Source organism: Aythya marila (genome assembly GCF_965140915.1).
Source record: "Aythya marila genome assembly, chromosome: 15".
In the NCBI taxonomy this organism is placed as follows: domain Eukaryota; kingdom Metazoa; phylum Chordata; class Aves; order Anseriformes; family Anatidae; genus Aythya; species Aythya marila.
Window position 1 is genome coordinate 211,014 of NC_139056.1, and position 20,783 is coordinate 231,796.

Genomic DNA, 20,783 nt, shown 5'->3' on the forward strand with positions numbered 1-20,783 from the left:
TACAGTTATGGACGAACACAGGTGTTGTGATAACTATTTACATGAGATTTTGTGAAATCTTTTACACTTGGTGAATTCTGTTCATAGGTCAAAATCATACTTCAGGTTGTATTTTGATTTAAATAATAGTGGTAACATTCATTGCATCTCAGGCTTCTTTGTGTGGGCTTATTGTTAAGAAAACAATTAGACTATATTCATTACATGTAATTAAAATTTTAAATTTTTACACTTAGCTTACTGCCAATATTCGTGAGCCCACAAGCAAACGGGGCCTCACGTGATGAAGCATCCACAAAGATGAAATCCTCATGCACACCTTCCAGCTTGGTTTTGAACTCTTCCTACATGTGCAACCAATGACAACACTGCCCAGGCTCCCTGGAGAGAAGAAAAATGTAAATTATTAATTTTCAGCAGTGACACTTCCAGCACACAGAACATGCAAAATTACAACCCAGAATGTTCTAAATCAGTTTCTGTTTTCTCAGATATTTCTGCTCATGGATATGAAGGACAGGGAGTGTCCCTGAAGCTGCTCTCATGGAGGGTTTTCAAATCCAGACAGGAAAATCAAACTCAAGGACAAAACACGTATCTGATAAATGCTGTTTTGTGTTACTGCAGCCTCTGGGATAAGCCAAGAGCAGAGCCACACACACAATACTTGCTTGTTTCTTTAAATACATTTATGAGACTAAACCAGGTACGCACAAGAGCTGCAGCTGCATCTCTGCAGCACAATGGCTTGAGGCCTGTGGTTCTGCACTACAGGGCACCTGTGTAGAAACTAGGGGATACATCATGTCAAGATGAGCTTCCCTTCAATATCTGTGGCTTTTGTTGTACCCTGTACTGCAAGTTCACTGACGACATCACCTCCGTTTCCAGATTGATCTGTAGTGTTTCTAACATTAATAAACTCCCCAATTTAAAAAATCCTAAAGATACCCTTGGAGTCACTCAGAAATGGTGTTCTTAGTGTCCAGGCAGGATGATGAGATGTGTTAATCTAGGAAGCATAGCAGTGATGACAAGCCATGCCACGCTGAAGCAATGTCATCCTTCTGGTGGGGCTGGGGGCATTAGCCCAGGTTTGTGGGTCCTCCAATTGCACGGTTGGCCTCTGCTCACTCCTCTGGGCTCATTCAACAGGGAGCAGAGCAATGTTTCCACACAGTGCAACTCGCAGAAGGACACTGCCAGCAGCAGAGTGGGGAGTGGCATTATGTGTGCATCCTGTCACACTGTGGCATGGGTGCCAACCACCCAAATTGGCATGCTCAGTCTCATCGGTGAACATAGAAGGCAAAGCAAATTCAGTGTCATTTCATCACCCGTGTTCTTTTAACAGTCTCATGCTGCCTGAGTTAATTGAATTTACATGTGACAACCAGTATGGCCAACAGAGGACAGCACATCCATTTCTTTCAATGATCAAAGATCCCGAGCTTGAAGCTGCCATTCACTTTTCACTCAGGAAATGAGAGTGACTGGAGGAGGAGAGCGGCATGCCACAAATAAGCCTGCCAGCCTAAAAAGGCCTTTTTGCAATTAACTGGAGCTGGTTTGAATTCCAAGAGATTACTTCCAATAAATCTACCTCAACCCCAGCCTTACTGCTACCTAAGCACCATGGGTATGTCTCTGCTCACTGGGGCTGGGTTTTGATGCGGTTTTTCAGGGAGCGCTGGGGAACTGGGTAAAACATCCTCGAGAGTCAAAGCGCATTTAGGACTGCTGGGTGACACCTGCTAATTCCCCTTCAAAACTGCAGATGGACAAGGTGTCCATCACCGAGTTTTGATTAATTTTTTTTTATAAAATAAAGATGTAAAGCCAAACTCAGGTGGTCTTATTGCTTCTGATTTGGAGGCAGAGAAGACTTTGCCAGTCATAATGAAATTCAAGGAACAAAACCAAGCATTTTGTGAGGCTAAGGGAGATTTCATTACAGGAATTCAATTAACCTGCAAGAGGTGCACACGTTGAAATCTATTATCTTTCCCCAAAAGCTGGCTATTGTGTTTTATATAGCAACCTTTTCTATAAAGGTTGCTGAATAAATAATGCTTTATTAGAAATGCATTGACATCTTTATAGAATTAATAGCATATAATGAAATTTTTGTGTTAGTGCTTTGCAAACATTAATTACATTTCTGCTTCCTATGAAATGTAAGAAATTGATTTTTATTGAAATGATTGATAGGACTAAATAAGGACTGGGTGTTAGGCTTAAGCAGAAAGCAAATACAGAGCTTTAGGAGATATACAAAGAATAACAGAGGCTGGTGCACAGTATGCAGGTCCGCTGCAAGTACACATCCACATTGCCACTCTTGGCCCAATCCTGTGAATTGCTGAGCAGAATTAATTAACAGACTAAGCCAACAGTAAGGCCATGGGGACTGACAGTGCTCAGCAGTTCTTGGTATCGGGGCCTGTAAATAAAAGCCAGCCTACAAAATTCTTGTTCATGTGATCAGGGATATCATACACATCTACTGCAATCACATGAATTATTCACACTGGCGTAGCTTGAAAGAAGTAACCCACAAAGCCTGTTTAAAATAACACGGGAGCATTAATTAGTGTTCCTGGGGCACATGGAGGTGTTATTACCATTTGGCCTGTTTTTCACTCATACCCATGTTTCTTTTATTTGCTGTGTGCACAGGGCTGACATGGGGAAAGGAAGGAAAGTAAATGCAGGAGATAGACTTCTATAAACATTGGTCAAAAACGAGGAAAGGGGGTTACTGATTAGCTTTCTTCCCATATAAAGCTCCTAGATCTTATTGCAGAAATATAAGTTGACTGATTACCATTCTTTTATTTAGCATTATCTGATCAGAGAAGCATGAAAAGCACTTTATTGCTCACTTGATTTTTTTCTCCCTGTGCTGGAAGCCCTCTGCAGGAAGCAAAGCTGAATTTCACAAATCTTCCCTTTCTGATGTCTCCCGAATTTCTAGGAATGCCCCTTCCCTCTTACTATATTTGGAGGTAGTTTCTAGGAAAAAAAAAAAAAAAAAAAAAAAAAAGACAATTTTCAGCCGGTGCCGGCCCCACCACCGCAGCTCAGGAGCCCGGGCCCGGCAGATTTGGGGAGCCCTCGGCTGCTCACCTTTGTGGCAGGGCTGCAGGAGCGAGCACGGGAGGGAGGGAAGGGGAGAGGTGTCTTTGTGGCAGCCAGGTGTGGTGAACATCTGCACTTATTCCTTTGGTCTGCCTTTTTTTTTTTTTTTTTTTTTTCCCTGCACTTTTCTTCTTTTTTTCAAAGGAAGAAGTGCTTAGGGGAAAAAAAAAATACCCCCCCACCCCTCACTTTCTGGATTTTTTTATTATTATTTTTTTTTTCCCCGTCTGTTTCTCCCCCTCCCCTCGCTGTGGCCTCTTGTTTAGCTCGTGGCGTGACCGTGATGAAGAAATGTTTCTGGGCGCCTGGCAGAGGCGATCTTTTTTATGTAATGAGTCAGGATTTTGCCAACGGAAGAAGCCGGCCGCCGACCGAAGGGCTGCTGCCTCCCTGCCGAGCTCGGCACCCCGCCGGGCCGGGGCCGGGGCCGGGGCCGGGGCCGCCCGCTCCCCCGAGACCCGCGGTAAGATGCGCGCTCCTCCCGCGGGGTCCCGCTCTCCCCTCAGCCCTCAGGTGGGGCCGAGCCGCCGGGGCCGCGCCCTGCCGCCGGCCTGGGGCCGCTGCCCGCCACCTGGGCGGCCGCTGGGGGTTGCAGCCCACCTGCCACGGGCCGCCGGGGGGCCGCCGGGACCCGCCACACCTACAGGTGCCGGCGGCCCCGTGCCCGGCCTGAGGGGAGGCTGCAGCCCGCGCGGCGCGGCCCCGCCTCAGGGCAGCGGCGGGAGCGCGGCCGGGACTAAGCCGGGCTGCTCCTTCGCCTTCTCCTCCTTCTCCTCCTTCTGCTTCTCCCGTTCCCTCTCCCGCCCGCCAGCGCTGCCTCGTTCCCTCAGGAGGTGTCTCCGAGCACGCAGGGTCGGCAGGGACGGATGGCGTTCATCGGGATTACCGAAAGCAGCACAAATGTAACAGTGATTTTTTTGTTGTTGTTCAAGCGCGGCGATTGGTTTTTGGCGTGACTGACAGCATTTACTTGTCTCCAAGTGGGTCTATAATGAGTAAAACTCGGGTTTATTTAGAAGTTCGGTAGGGATTGTAAAGGAAGGACTTAGTAGTGTGTTCCTTTAGGCTGCAGATCTCTGCTTTTTTTTTTTTTTTTTTTTTTAATAAAAAATTCTTAAAGCTGGGGATAGTCAGATTTGGGCACCCAGCTGAATACTCTAAGCTGGCACCGTCAGTAGGAAGTGACCCATTTTGGGTAAAGCGAAAGTACAGTAGTGTGCTATACAGATAGCGACAATAGAATAATGTCACACATCTCTATAATGTTTCAATTTTACTTTGAAATACCAAGGAACAGGCAAACGAGGTGATACATTGAAAAGATCTTAATAGATACTTTGAGTGTTGGGACTAATAAATCCCTATACTATTCTGGGTGAGTTCTGTGTCATTTTGTAGCCACTTGCAGAAGGTGCTGCTTAGCTAAACAAACAAATCATAAAATGGGAATAACAGCAAATAATAACTGCTAGCAACTTCTGCTGTCCAGTTAGTTGAAGGAGTGTATACCATGACTTGGCTACAATGTCCTCTTTTATCAGTCCAAAAATCAGCTCCTTTGTAAGCACTGATCCCCTCAGTTGATTGGGCATATCTTACAAAAATACTTTGCTTACAAATTGAATCTCTGAAGGTTGTGGTTCCAGAGTCGGGGTTTTGGGGGCAAGATGAGCTTATGTTTTATCCAACTGGCCCACAAAGTCCCGCTTTTGGTGGTCACTTTGTTCTGCAAAAGAAACCAGTGCATTATGGCTCTTACAGGGGACACTAACTTTGGCACTAAACTACAGCTGTGCTCAGAAAGCTACTCACTACTGCATGCTTTAAATAAGTAGCAACATCCTAACTTTACTGGTGTCATCAGCAGTAAGAAGTGAACAGAAAATACTAGCATTCCCCAAAGTTAAAGAGAAATAGTTTTCTAAGTGTTGTTGTAGCCTGTAAAACTTTTTTTTTTTTTCCTTTAAATACCCAGCAAAGGCAAAGAAAAAGTTATGTTTCAAAGGGTAGTTATTTGATGTAAGTAAATTGGGAGAAAAAAGAAGACTTTCCTAGGAAAGAGAGGTACCTTAAACCTTGAAACCAACATACAGTCCTTGGGAACATGCATGGTGTCAGTCCCCTCCTTGGGTCTTCTGCTTACAAAAGGTTGCAGTTTTGATGTCTCTCTTCAACTGGCTTTGTGTTTTCTGTTGTTGTTTTGTTGTTTGTTTGTTTGTTTGTTTGTTGTTGTTGTTTTGTTTTCATTTTTGGTTTTGCTTGTTTTTTACTTGTGTGCCCGTGTGCTGACATGTGCATGGTCTGTATCTATAAATCGATATAAAGATTACTAATTGCTGTTCTGAGAGTAGTTGTGCAATATATTTTTATGAGTAAGTGTGAACTTGGTAAAGCCGTTCAATTCCACGCTACTATTTATTTTTTGCTATCAATAGCCTGAAGAATCTCAGTGTAGTATTTACTTCTAAATGATGTAGTTTTACTTTTTTATGGGATTCCAATAGATGTTTACCATTTATAGGTAAGCTGAGCTTTCTTGAGGTTCCAAATATAACGTACATATATTTAAGGCAGAATGAAACACATGTTAAGTGATATTCTGTGAGAGAGTATAATGGCTCATATACAGAGCAAGCACACACAGGAGCATCATCTTGGTTGGTGTAAATGTGCCTGTAATAGCTTTTACAATTTATACTAGCTAATCACCTGCTTAAGTTACACATGAATATCTAGACATTGTACTCATGTTATGCTTGCGGTCAGATTCATTTTAAGCGCTGATCTACTCAAACCTGAATCAATTCGATTACTTCAAAAAGGCCTGGAAATTCAGCTGGAGTTCCACAGCAGTGCTCTGCTAAAAAATTTGTTGGTATGTGCTATCTCACGTGACTGTATGCGGGATCTGTGTACACAGGCAAATGGATATTGTGCTGAATTATCAGTATTTTTCTATGGAATTCTGGCCTTTTACAATTTACAGCTATATAATCACTATACATATGAAATAGGACATACCAAAACCTCAGTGCAACAAATTACTCACTTGTTTAAAAGTGAGATATACCTTGGGAGAGCTTAGGTCAGAATTGTGCTGCTAACATGCCTTTTAGCCACTATTCTGCATGAAATAATGCAGCTCAAAAGCAGCATTTATGAGAAGGTTAAATTTTCAGGAACCAATTGAGCTACGAATTTAACTGTAGAAATATCTTTTTTTTTTTTTTTTTTTTTTTTTTTTTTTTTTTTTTTTTTTTTTTTTAATTTTAGTACTTAGTTTGTGAATACACTACAGATATAGCCAGTACTACAAGCTGTCAGATTTGGGCTGGTTTGACTCCTATGACCTCTTCGCTAGTCTTCTGAGAATACTCTGCTCTGCTACTTGTGAGCTTTTTCTTTAAAGCTCTTAAATTGGAACATGTAATTTTGTGCAGCTATCTTCAGTAAGAGGTGCTGTACACCCCATTAACCAGCTGTGTTTAGAAATCCTTTCAGATAGGTTCTCTTTGATTCTTTATTGATGATACATAAAATTCACAGGTATTCAGTTGAGCACAATTAATATAGACATGGAATTAACTATTTAACTGACTATTAAGCACTGTTTAAGAATGTGGTTATAGTTCTGCAGGTCTTTCTCATCCAAAAATTTTAGTTACATTCTTTCCCGTTACTAAGGCTATAGAAAGAGTTCCTGTTTCTGTCTCAATGGACTGTTTTCTGCTCAGATGGATGCCACACATATCTCTCAAGCTTTAAATGTATGTTCACCTTATGTGTGTTAACCAAATATTAATGATGATTGGACAAAATAGTGACTGATCCCCTACACACTTAGGCCGTAAGAGTGTGATCTCTTTCCATCATGCTGGGTTTTCCCACAAAGTTTGCTTGCAGGATTGGGTGGCAGCCTCAGAGATGTGACTCCTGGAGTGCACTGTGCACCCAGAGCATTAATAATTGATGCCTGGGATCAGTTTATTTGAAATGGGGGGGGGGGAAGACCAAAAAAAAGACAGTATGTTTGGAGTCAAAATTAATTTTCCTCAAGATAAAAACTGTCATGAATTATTGAAAAAATACTTTGAAATATTAATTATGTATTGCATTCCTCATTTATAAAATTGAAAACCCTACTAGCTATGTTTTCTGATTAAAATAATTTATATCTACATTTTTAGAATTACTTTTCAGTATTTAAAGCAAAACTTAAAGCTTATAAAACAGCTTATAAATACTGAATCAGCAGAGGATTATCAAGTGGCCTGATCTGTTTACTTTTGAAACCAGTGGACACGTTTTACCAAAAGTAGTGAGATCAAGATCTCCACCAGAACCTGCTGGCATCATTTTGGGGATTGCTCTGTGGTCTGAGTCTTCTGAAAGCAGGGCCTCAGCCTTTAACATTTCCTGACCTCGTGTTACAACAGAAAAATTTCATGACTCCTCTCTGACACATGCATTGAAAAGGAGAGGACGATAATGACCCTAAGGTTGGAAACTCATGATCTGCAACAACTTACAATTTTGCCTTACTAAAGGCTACAAGATCAGCTGTCCCTTCCTGTGACGTTATCCATAGTTTTTCCAGGGCAAGAACGCAGATGTCTGAGATGTGAGTCTTACATTATGCCTTGTTTTTCCCTCCCAATTATAACATTGTACATCAGCAGTGCTGTGCCTGATGCCACACAGAAAATCAACGTGAACACATATTTAAAACATATCTTTCAAAGGTGTCATCCCCAAAGTCTTCCTTATTTGCCTTAAAAATCATATTTAGCAGGTCAGGAAGGAAAAAAAAATATTGCTATGACTTGGAACCTACACCTGTAGTGGAAGAAGTGGTAGAAAAGTGGTTACATTACATGCATAAAGACACTTCAGACCATGCAGCTTGACAATACAAACCTCCTGGTGAAATCAGTGACTTTGATGAATTCAAACACTTGCCCTGTCCACAGTGCAAATCAGTTAATACTTACACAGACCTCATTGAAATGTCATATGCTTGTCTCTGTCAATATCAGGGAATTTGTTAAGGCACAAACATGGAAAAAAGAAACAAAGATTCAGCTTTCTTTGCCTGTTGTCACAACACCCAAATAGTTTCTGCTTACAAGGCTTCAGAGGAAGGGTGACGTTTATGTGGGTGACTTGTGAATGCATAGGTGCCAACTCAGGTTGTGGATTTTTTACCTTGCAGATACACATTGATAACTTTAAGCAAAGCTATTTCCAGCTTTTCTGTTAATACTTCTGTAATATTTTAATTTAGCTGTTAATGGGAGAGGCTGCAATTCCCCAGCGTAATGTAATATTGATGCACTTTTGCTATTTTAAGTAGCTCAGCTTCAGTCAGACAGTCCAAATCCTTTTAAGGGATTTATGGATTTTCTATATGAAGTGACATAACACAGGGGCTAGACATCAACTTTTGAAAGTAATGGTTTTTCTTTTGTTTTGTAGATCAGGAGAATTAAACTAAAACAAGAAAGATAAAAATAAAAGAAAACAAGAAAAAAAAAGAAAGACAAAATGTGTTCTGTCATCTACAAGACACATACAAATGTGTTTTTTTGTTTGTTTGTTCATTTGTTTGTTGAAAGGATAAGAAAAAATCTTTCAGGATGTTCCAGCATTGGCCCAAAAGGGTCAGTAAAAATAATGGAATGCAGTAATTTTACCAAAGGAGTATTTCTATTTCCTATCTATTAATATTGTTGAAGACATCTGACTTAAAGTCAGATGAATCTAGATTTTTGCTTTGCTGTTGCTGCTGTTTGCATAAAAGCTTTCTTTTGTAACAAAAGGCCTGTCTCACATAACACAAGCTGCACACACCTCTGGCAGGAGGTGCCGGGGTGCTGGTGGAAGTCAATATCTCCACTGAAATCGCTGGAGCTGCATCAACAACAACAACAACAAAAAACAATTGAGATCACAATAAAATTTCTGGAACCTGAGGAAAGAACAGGGTTCACTTGCTGCACTGAAACAGGAGAAAACAAAGAGCAAATGCATTACAAAGAACAACATATTAAATAATATATGAGGAACTGATCATTGTTTTTTCAATAATATTATATTTTGTATGTTATGCTACAGGAATCCATTGAAGAATATGCCCGTTAGGTGGTATTAGTGTGGATTACTTGAAAAGGGTAACTTTTCCTTAGGCATGTCAATTGGATAGGCATAACTAACAGCTCAAGTACACTAACTGTTTTGCTTTAGATGTTATAAATATGGAGTATTCAGTCTTTACTAAAGTGGCATTCCTCTTTGCATTTGTGTTCTGAGCAGTCTTTATGTATGGAAAACCACCCACATGGTTATTTTTTTGAAATCCTTTAAAATGAAACATAACAATGCTGTAGGATTTTATTATGTATTAGTTTTTCCCATAAACTTAACTTTGGACTGTACCTGAAGTAAATATTTAAAAACAAGAGATGCAGGTCAACTGCTAATGATGATTATCCTGCTTTATTTTGTACTTTTTTGGTAGGCAAAGGAACAAAAATTGCCCTGGACTGTCTGTGCTTTCCGCATAACGTGGCTTCCCAGTACTAACAGTATTTCTAAGAGAGGGGCTTCACAATTCACTCTGGTGGATGGACAGAAACATGTAATACAGCCAAAACATATGAGCTAGGAACTGCTTGGAAAACTGCAGTTTTCCTACGGACTGGACTCACAGGAAATTATGAAATCCTGAAGTATTGTTGGAAAAGTGCTCTAACTCAAAAAAAGTTTTCTTTATAGTTTCATTCTTGATGTTCCACAGCATTCACCACTTCCTGCATGGCTCTTTACCGCAGGGAAAATGAGGGACTTTTGGGGGCAGATGTGTTTCCATTACACTATCATAATGCCCCTAAAAATCCTTATTGCTCTTGCAGTATTCTTCTGTGTTTCTGGGCCTGGTGTGAACTACTTGAAGACCTAGCTTATAAGTACATCTTTTCTCTAAAAGCACTTTAAAAAAGCCAGAGTTTATTTTGTTTATCTTATTTTTAGTTGTGTTTACTGTTGCTTAAAATATAAATGGCAAGATATGCAACCACCTGTTGATAAACAAATGTCATAAGTCATAAATCCAAGGGACATGCTGATAACTGCATGGTACTTAGGAAAAGGAATATATTTTGGCATAAGGTGAGTGTTTCACTCTATTGGTATGATTAACTTGTTTTTAAGGTAAGAATTCAGTGTGTATGTCTCTGAAAGTCTGACTCATTTTGCAGCTAATTTGAATGACTTTGTTAAAGTGGATCTCACTTAGAATGTTAATTGCTTCTAAGAGCATACAGCAGGTTATGTATCAAATGAAAGATCTGCCCATTGTTTTTATTTAAATTAAATGCACACACACAATCGTATCTTCATACAGTCCCCAAAAAAAGAAAATTGAGATGAAAGTTAGGAAAGACACAGTGGGCTCTCAGCTATTCTGTGCTTTTCCAATCAAAGGGTTTTTGTGTGGGCACGGCCCTTGCTGGGCCTTTTCAAGAAGGAGTCAGCAGAGTCCCCTGGGTGCTGCCCGGCTCCTCTCCCTTCCCCTCTGGGTAGGGAACATTCAGGACTACAGTGCCCACACTCAATTTCCCAGGCACAGTTTGTTCTTGCTAGGTGGCAGGTTACCCAAATTCTGAAGTTTTCCACAGCTTTTTGCAGGAAAAGGCAGAACACCTAAATGTAAATATTGTTTGTTTTTGTCTGGGTATCACAACGCAATATATCATCATTTGACATGTGTAGTGCCAGTAGTATTTATTTCAGTAGCTGTATGTAGGACACACGGAGCTGGTCTATGTAAAATGCACTGTTGCACTACCTAGCTTAAAAGAAATAATAAATATACCATGAAACTTTGCCCCTCTGACAGGGTCAAGTATCTTCAAATAGCCTTCAAAATCCTTGGCAACATTGGAAAGAAATTAGCCAGGAGACTCACACGCTACCCCCCATTTTATACTAACGTTTTATCCCCAAGGAAATTATCATCTTTCTCCTAAAGGAGTGTTTCTCATTTTTCAGGCAGGAAAATCTTACAGGTTAAGTCATGTCCTATGGGTCACAAAGGAAGCTTACTGTTATGACTGGAACCCAAAACTTTTGATGCCCAGATAAATACCGCAATAACAAGAAAATCACTTTCTAGAAAGACTGAATGAACTGTGTTGCACAATAGTATACCCACAGGTCACATTTCAGCAAGGAACAGCATTTCAAGTATATGTAGAGGCAGAAAGTAGAAGAAAAACTAGTCATTGTATTAATTCTAAATGTTTGTATCAATACTTCAGTGTTTCTGTTTGGGCTGTTGATCACAAGATGATTCCTAGTGCCTTCTGATGTGAATGAAAGGTGCCGTAACACAGCCTGGCTTCAGGATTATACAGCCTTTAAAATGATAAAAATCACTTACAAAGTATTAGAATAATTCAATGATTAATGTTATTAGTAGAGTTTTTTGTTCAGCAAACTTTTTATTTCCACATAATGATCCTACCTAAAGACTCAGCAGCTAATTGAAGATGTGTTCAAAACATGGGAGGCTGCACAGATTCTGTAGAGTTCTGTGGTATTAAAGATCTGTGAAGGGACCACACCTAGAGCTATAAATTTTATCACCTTTATATAGAAGACACTGTTAATGTGAACAGACTGGAATTTTAATTACATTTTTAAGGTCTTTTGGGGTCTATGCTTGTGACAATACTATGTAAAGAACACTGTGACAGTTTTGAGCATTAAAACTGACCTGTTTTTGTATTTTATAATGTGCTACATTACATTCTTTTACTACCTGTAATCTTTCAAGAATATCAGAAAATGTTTGTTTGTTTTTTTGTTTGTTTATTTTTAACATAAGCCATCTTTCGTAAAATCTCTTGGAGATATAGCCCGTAGACCTGAACAGCTGATTCTTACATGCACACCTATTTATGTACAAAGACTTTAGGCCATAGCAAAAATAAGATTTCTCCCTGAAATTTGCTCTGTACATATGTAAAATGTGTTATATAACAGTGCTGTCATACAAAACTTCTTTAGATCTAGAAATCCTGAGGATAAATTAAATGAAGGGAATAAAAATTGGTAACACTATATTGCAGCCCCTTTTATATCTAATAGGAATCCTCTGACATACAATTGCCATTTTGAAAATGTTTTTAATCACTGGATAATAATCATTAGAAAATAATTAACCAAGCACATGGTTTGTGATATATTCTTAAAATGTCAAATTCAAATATTGTTTCATATTATTTTATTTATTTTATGTATTTAACTTATTTTGTTTTGAAATAGCATGTTACAAAAAGCTCAGGGTCTGATACAGCCCCAGAGGAAGGACTGCAAAACTCATCTGCAGAAACGTCTACTGCAGCTAACAGCACTTTGTCACTGAATATGCTAGGGATAGGTTTTGATATGAAATATTTTGTAAATGATAGTTTTACTGGTTGTTTGTTTTTCAAATATGAGCAAAACGAACATTTCTATTAGACTCTTCTTAGGGATTTTGATTTCTTTGAGTTATAGGACCAAGAGTCATTTAACATGAACCAACAGCTTCTTAGTGTTGCTCTGAAAGCTAGGACAGTATTAAGTAGGTAATATTTTTCAGCTAGAACTTCCACAGTGGAAAAGATATTAAATGTTTGTTACGTGCCAAGAAGTGAGTAATACAAGAATACTTTATTTCACAGAATGCAAGAGCATTACCAGCGTTTTAGTTTTTAATTATATATATAGTTTTTGTGATTACCAACAGCCTCATGAGATAAACAAAAAAAGCAGAAAAAGACATGCCATTATTAAATGGAGAACCTAAATGAAGTAAAGCAATCATCTCATTTATTTATTGAAGCAGCCCATTATTATCTCAGGTTTTGAACATACATCAAATGTTATGTGTACCGATTCTTTGGTATTCAGAATACAGCACTGAGCTCATCCATTTTCAAAATATTTATTTACTATGTTATTGGACTTTGGATTCATTAGGTCTGGTTTCTTACTGAATTATGATAGTATCAGTTCTGCTTCAGCAAGTACTGAGGGGATAGGATACAAGTGCAGCACCCTGTACTGCTACCTGAAGGGCATGTGGCTTCACAGGTAATCAAAGCACAGTTTTAACACAGGAAGCAGGGCTGTACCTGTGTCACAAAACAGCTGCTCAGAAAAGCTCAGATATTTCACGTAGTTTCACACCGTGTTGGAGAAAGATGTAGGAAAGCTAAGAACTACAGCAAATGGAGCAGCAAGTCAAGTGCAAGAGACAAAATACTGCACAGATGCTGTAAGTAAGCCTATAGAAAGATCCAGCTAGTTTTCCAAGCAGGGGATGAGAATGCGGCCAGAAGTAAGGGTTAGGGTAGCCGACTAGATTCAATGTGAGTCTGCAATTTATCTTTCCTTTAAGTGGTTAACTATGGGAGCAGAAATGCTTGCAAAAATACACTCCATTAATAAATGATCACTACCACATTTCTCAATCACGCTAAAATGTTTCTAACTTTGTTATTTTTTTACCATCGATGTCTGATTAAATGTGTAAATGGGTTTGTTTTCATTTTCCTTAAGTTTTAAATGCATATAAACATTTTTAGTCCCAGATTTACACCACCAGTGCCAGCATTCTGACTGAAGTGGATTTTTATGGTTGTGTTATAAACAAGTGCAAATGTAAGTTATGGAGTACAGTGCTGACAATCTTAATTATAGCTGGAGGAAGATGCATGTATATAGTGCAGAAATACAAGCAATCATTAAGTTAAGTTAATAAAGTTAAGTTAATAAAGGTCATTAAAAGAAATCACACATTTCATAATCATGTTTTCATCAATATAATATGACCTATTTTACACTTAAGCAATTAAAATGGAAACTGAAGTACCTGGAGATGATTAATTTATCCAGTAGTTGGACTTGACAGGTGCTATTACCTGATAAATAATCTACTAGAATTTTTTGCCAAAATGGTTACTGTGTTTTGTTTGGTTCTTTGTTTGTTTAAAAAGCTACTTAAAAAATTTCTTTACCTTTCCAATGACAAATTGGATTTTGTATATTCCTTTGAAAGAGAAATCTGCAGCCTTGCTATGACTACTGTCTGAGGCTTCCAGATACCTCAATGATGAGCACAGCATGCATATCTAACTAGATTGCAGCAGGTTAATTTTGTAGCAGAGGAAGCACTAAGATATTCATATATAAAGCCAAGGAATCTGTGCTAGTCTTTTTTGGAGTTCTGAACTAATCCATAACAAAATTATCCATTGCCATGGAGTTGGCATTAAGGAGAATTGAATGTGTCCAGAAGATTTTTAAATTGTAGCTTGAATAAAACATAGACTCTGTGATATAATCTAGATTCATATGCAAATAGTTAATATCTTGATAATTTGCATGAAATCATCTTATCTGATAAAAATCACTCTAATTTGTACTAGAATCTTATAATATTATTGTAAAACTCTGGATACATCTAAAATCAAAAAGGAAAATAAAACCCTACTTAAAACATATCAGAATGGAAATCATGGAGTTTTGTTTCCAGCCTGAGCACTAGGACATGAATGTTCAAAATTCAGGAGGTCCTGGGTCCAGGTCTGTGCTCTGATTTGTCCTTGAGCCACTCCCAGGCAGCACCACAAGGCACCTAAGCAAGGCGAGCTGCAGTTGCATGCGCTTCACTGATCAGAGGGAACAGTTACAGCCACAAACTCATTTCAGAATGCAGTTTAATCTGGAATAGTGGGCCAACACAAGTCAGTTCTAGCCTTAAACATAATATCTTCCTGTACCAGCTTTATTCCTATCTCCTCCTTTGCATGCTATCCAGTTAATAAACAGAAAGTTCTAGGAAGTCAAAAAAAAAAAAAAAAAAAAAAAAAGGTAACTGTTTCAAGACACTCCTGCCAGAAAGTAAAGACTGCACCACAGCTGCAATTTCCTGATAATGCACCTCATGCTAACATCTCAGTGTGGTATGTGAGTGGAAAAATTACACCAATTAGCCAGTTCAAGCCTCTTGATTTTCTTGTAAAGCAGGACACTGAGCGCATCACATCCCGGATGCAGGTGTGCATCTAGCGTGGAGGGCTGGTAGCCAGAAGCCTGCCTTCACAGGGGCTGCGCAGCACTGTGGTTTGCCTGGCAGGTAGGGAAAGGAGCTGGGGAATGTGCACAGTGGAGGCTCATGCTCTTCCATCACTGCTTTTTGAAGGGTCTGGCTTTGTTGGCTTTTTCTTGGCTGTGACCTGCAAGCTAGCAAGAAATGGAGAGCTGCTCTAGAGAGAGCTTCACCTCACCTAAATGCAAGAAAATTTCCTTTATCACTTTTTATATGGGATTGAAAAACAGCCCACAACCCTGATCCTTCATGACAAACTTTTTAGTTGTAGTTGTAATTGATTTCACTAGGTGGTAACATGAGCAGAGCAGTATATTGAATGCCAAATTCTGCTGAGTATGTAAAAATACCTCTATCAGCATTTTTATCTTATTTTAAAAGTTAACATTTCCAGTGCAGCACAATATTAGATAGCATTCACGTTTAAACACATCCCAAGGACATATTCTCACCTTTTATCTGCACCACAGAGAACTTGAAAAATGTACTTTCCTGTTCTATCTACAAAACTTTTAAAAAACCTTCATTATCTCACACTAACACCTCAGAATACAGCAGTGTTAGAACAGTAAGATGGAACATATTTGGGGGAACAGGCACTTGGTTTCCAATCTGTGATTCTGCATCTCCTAGTCCTAATCTATGTGTTTGGTACTAATGTGTTACAAAAACTGGGAAGAATAAATAATAATTTTTAGATCCTGTATTTTTATTTTATTTTGTTTTGTTTTATTTTGGTACTTCGTGCTGTAGCTACTCATTACCAATCTTTAGCATCAGAGTGTAGAAAAAAGGCATAGGAATGAAAAATAAAATACTGCAAACCAAAGTCCTTCTTGACTGCAGGCCTCTTGCCAGCTGCTTCTCACAGGAACTTCCAGTTCTGCCGCTTGCTTTGAGTGTAGCAAAAAGATAAACTTTTTTTTATTTTTTTTTTGCAAGTTAAGAAAAACTGCCATGCAAGACAAGTTGATAAGCAGTATCAGGAGTTGTATCATGAATTTATTAGTACACTTGAACATGTTGAAAAGTTTTCTGCAGCTAAAAAATGAAAAATAATTGGTCAATGCCCAAATTGTCCTGCTGAAGAAAACATTTTCTATTCTTAGTAACTGGAGCTTTCACTGCTGTAGATATATATATATAATTTTTTTTTCTGTTTATGCTGAATTCCTCAATGTATCTGCCTCCTTTGTACACCCTCCTCCATTACATCATGGTTACGTGCCTTCAGCTGGTACAGATATACGAGTTCAAGTTCTACATTGATGAGCATAAGCAACTACACTAAGCAAAAGGTGTGATAAACAGAATTTGACTAGTGACTTCATTAGATTAAAAATAAGCATTTCCTGCTTATCTTTTCACTTTAACTGTGGATATTGGGGTCCAGTTTCCACATTTTTGCCTTTTGTAGTTACTGTAAATTAGACACCATGTATTTAGATATGGTACAAAATAGGTGCTGTGATGGGTTCTGCTGCACACCTCCATGCAGAACACCTTCAGTTCCTTCCTGATTGTTTCTGTGATACAGGCATACCTGCCTTAAACAGATTGGGATTGACTTGATATTGCCACTAAATCTGTATTTGAACTAAAATTTGCCAAAGTAAATATTATTAGAAACCCATACATATCCCAAATACCACTATTATTTACCTTTTTGTAATGGTACATGGCATGATATAAACAGGGAGAAACAGAGGGATAACACATAATGAAGCATTATCGGGGCTACTGGTAAAAATTCGAGGTGAGTACATTAATTACAAATAATAAAAGCATAAAGAAAACAAGGTTTCTTCCCATGTTGCAGGATAGACTTTTATCCTACACCCTAATTAAATTTTGGCATATTTTATTGAACAGTTATTCTAGAAAAGTTTTTGTTTGTTTGTTTGTTTTTTCCTTGCAAAAGTATCCATACTATTTCTACAGTCCTTTTTCCACCAAGACAGGCTTTTAAGCACCATTGACATTTATGGTATGCCAGCTTTTATGGCTGTAGAGAAATAACAATACTCTGGAGAAAATTGTGACGTGTTTTGCCTGGAAAATGTTGTTACACTCTGTCAAAGAAATATGAAGAACTTGTTTTAATATCCTGTTTCACAATATGGGACAAAGTGAAAAGAAAATCAGGATGGATAGAAGAAATATATACCTTAGCAAGATAATCAGTAACCAGAGCTCTAATATTCTATATTATTTGCAAGACTTCAATGACTCCCAGATGCCTGAAGTAGGGCAAGAATGAAGACCAGGAATTTCTTCTGGATTTGATGGTTGCTTGGCACTGTGGAATGTGGATACCTTTGCCCATTTCTATGAGAATTGTGTCCTTTGCCTTGGTTTTCCACTGGGAGCTCACAAGTAAATACATAGGAAGTCTTTCAGGACTTCCTTCCTCCTTTATTTACTGCACACACATGGGAGGCACATGCAAGATGTTTATTGTAAGGAATAAAAGTCTTACTCTTCCAGCAACTGAATGCTCCCAAAAGATAGCAGCATATATGTATGGCTATTTGGTAAAAATAAACATGCTCCTGTCTGTCTCCAAAGAGAAAGAGCAAAGGCTTTTTTCCCTCTGTGTTCTCAAACACAGAATAACATCCTGCTGTAGGGCAGAAATTGTTTGTGTGCAGATGCTTGGCTTTCTTAAAAACATAAATAATTTTCTTGGTGGCATATTTATTCACCATATTAATATTAGTCTACTAGAGGTAATTATTTTTTAAACTAGAGTACTCTCAGGCTAATAGAACAGAAGTATTGCTGTTGGCATGCTAAATATTTTCAATTAATTAATATGTTCTGTAACTTAATATATTAGTAAATTCCAATTAGTTATTTATTAAGTTAATTTCTTTTATCGCTTTTTCTGTCATTGATGTTTTTTTTTCTGATTCACAAATTTAGAGTATTAGAATTTAGACAGACCAGACACTGAACTTTTACAGCAATTCCTGTGGTGTCTCTATAGTAAACCCTAGCAAGTTGGGATTTTCCTCTCGTATAGAGATCTACACTTGTAAATTCAGGTACAGGATATGACCTTCAGAAGACAACACACTGAAATTAGATGTCTCGTGATATAGGAGAATACTCTACAAGTAAGCAACTGGTGCTAAGCATAGCTCAGATTCAGAACGCGATCAATCTAGCAAGAGGGTAATAAGATGTACATTTCAGTTTAAGTCTTCTGTGAGGTCAACAGATTCTTGTGCTGCAATGCGATTCCTCCAGAGTGCCTGTAATTTCATGGCAGCAGACTTCTGTATTGTGCAAATAAGCAGATAATCTGTTTTCTGACATTCTATATTGTGATAATCAGTAGATAGCCCATATCTTGAAAATCCTGTGTCTTGACTGCAGCACAAAGGAAGGAGGATGTGAATGGGTCACCATTCCTCAGAGTTTTTAGCTCTGGAGCAACAGAACTCATGTAGGCCTGTGTATAAATAAAGACAGAGTACTGAAGCAAGGAGGAAGGCACCACGTTAGCTGACTCTCTGCCTACAGGAGCCATGCACTGCTGAAAGGCTAGATTGCCTTTCACCTTAGCACCAGCATCTTTGCAGCATATATTTCATAAGACAAATCACATGTGGCAAGCACAGCCACAGATGGCATTGTTCTTCTGAGGTCTAAGAATGTATTTCCTTAGTTTGTGCAAAGTACAAATATCTGTGAGGAGCTTATAATTCATCTATTCTAAGTTAGTATTTGTTTCTTCTTTTAAATGGAAGTGAATATGGTTTAATAATAATAGTTGTCTTATATTGGGTATGATGGATTTAATTTTCAGGGTAAAATAAAGTTCATACATCATAAAAGACTACTGATACAGCACTTTAGACTCATTATCCTGCCTAAAGGAGATTTTAATTTTATTTTTTGTCATCAGGTTCTATTAGGTTAGGTTAGATCTCCCAAACCAACTATCTTCTTTCATGAGGAAGACTGTTTCAGACACAAAATTTGACCTGAATGATCTTAAATGTGTTGTTAAATTTTAGAGTAATGAAATGAGATCTTAATGGAGAACCTGTTAATCATGCTGTTATACTGCATGCTGTTACATCAAGTCTAGAGTAAAAAATTAGAATCAGACATTGGCTGGTATACATAGGCATTGAGTCAAGTGATATTGTGCCAGTTTATATCCATTGAAGTTTTGGCTCAGATTGTCTGGGACCCTGGAAAATACCTTAGCACAATTTAGAAGCAAATGTCTCTTCCAAAGAAATGTATCAAACAAGCCAATTCTGGAATATCTGGTATATCTAACAAATCTGGTATATCTGATAAATCTAAATCTGTTTGAACCTTTTCCAGAAATAGTAAAAAGGAATGGGCATACAGACTTGTATCTGTACGTTAGCTTTATGTTGAAATACAAGGCTGCAGGAATGTAGCTAGAAAGTATTTTACAGCTTTTAACTAAGAGATATTTAGATTTAGCCAAATATATGATGTTTGAACACAAGATTTATTTAAAACTAAGATGACTTTCTCAGAAGATAATGCAGTTACAGAATCACAGAATCACAGAATTTTCTAGGTTGGAAGAGACCTCAAGATCATCGAGTCCAACCTCTGACCTAACGCTAACAGTCCCCACTAAACCATTTCCCTAAGCTCTACATCTAAACGTCTTTTGAAGACTTCCAGGGATGGTGACTCCACCACTTCCCTGGGCAGCCTGTTCCAGTGCCTCACAACCCTTTCAGTGAAGAAGTTCTTCCTAACATCTAACCTAAAACTCCCCTGGCTCAACTTAAGCCCATTCCCCCTCGTCCTGTCACCAGGCACGTGGGAGAACAGGCCAACCCCCACCTCGCTACAGCCTCCCTTGAGGTACCCATAGAGAGCGATAAGGTCGCCCCTGAGCCTCCTCTTCTCCAGGCTGAACAAGCCCAGCTCCCTCAGCCGCTCCTCATAGGACTTGTTCTCCAGGCCCCTCACCAGCTTCGTCGCCCTTCTCTGCACCCGCTCAAGCACCTCCATGTCCTTCTTGTAGCGAGGGGCCCAAAACTGAACACAGTACTCGAGGTGCGGCCTCACCAGAGCTGAGTACAGGGGGACGATCACCTCCCTAGCCCTGCTGGTCACACTGTTTCTGATACAAGCCAGGATGGTGTTGGCCTTCTTGGCCACCTGAGCACACTGCTGGCTCATATTCAGCTGACTATCCACCATCACTCCCAGGTCCTTCTCTGCCTGGCAGCTCTCCAACCATTCCTCTCCCAGCCTGTAGATCTGCTTGGGGTTATTGCGCCCCAGGTGCAGGACCCGGCACTTGGCCTTGTTGAACTTCATGCAGTTGACCTCAGCCCATCGGTGCAGCCTATCCAGATCCTCCTGCAGAGCCTTCCTACCCTCAAGCAGATCGACACACGCACCTAACTTGGTGTCATCTGCGAACTTACTGAGGGTGCACTCGATGCCCTCGTCCAGATCATTGATGAAGATA

At 39.0% G+C, this 20,783-nt stretch overlaps 1 protein-coding gene across 1 annotated transcript; it reads left to right on the forward strand.

Annotated features, from left to right (window-relative positions):
• Positions 1 to 3,105: 3,105 nt before the first annotated feature.
• Positions 3,106 to 20,000, forward strand: LOC309883915 (uncharacterized protein). The gene is made up of 3 exons (XM_082772401.1): positions 3,106 to 3,198; positions 3,408 to 4,043; positions 9,659 to 20,000. Exons 2-3 carry the CDS (start codon positions 3,433 to 3,435, stop codon positions 9,702 to 9,704), a joined length of 657 nt encoding a protein of 218 aa, XP_082628527.1. The 5' UTR covers positions 3,106 to 3,198; positions 3,408 to 3,432; the 3' UTR covers positions 9,705 to 20,000.
• The last annotated feature ends 783 nt before the right edge of the window (positions 20,001 to 20,783 follow it).

Coding starts and splice junctions, on each gene's coding strand:
- LOC309883915 (XM_082772401.1), top strand. CDS start 3,433: ATGTTTCTGGGCGCCTGGCAGAGGCGATCTTTTTTATGTAATGAGTCA. Junction 4,044..9,658: donor TTACCGAAAGCAGCACAAAT/GTAACAGTGATT, acceptor CTTTTTTGGTAG/GCAAAGGAACAAAAATTGCC.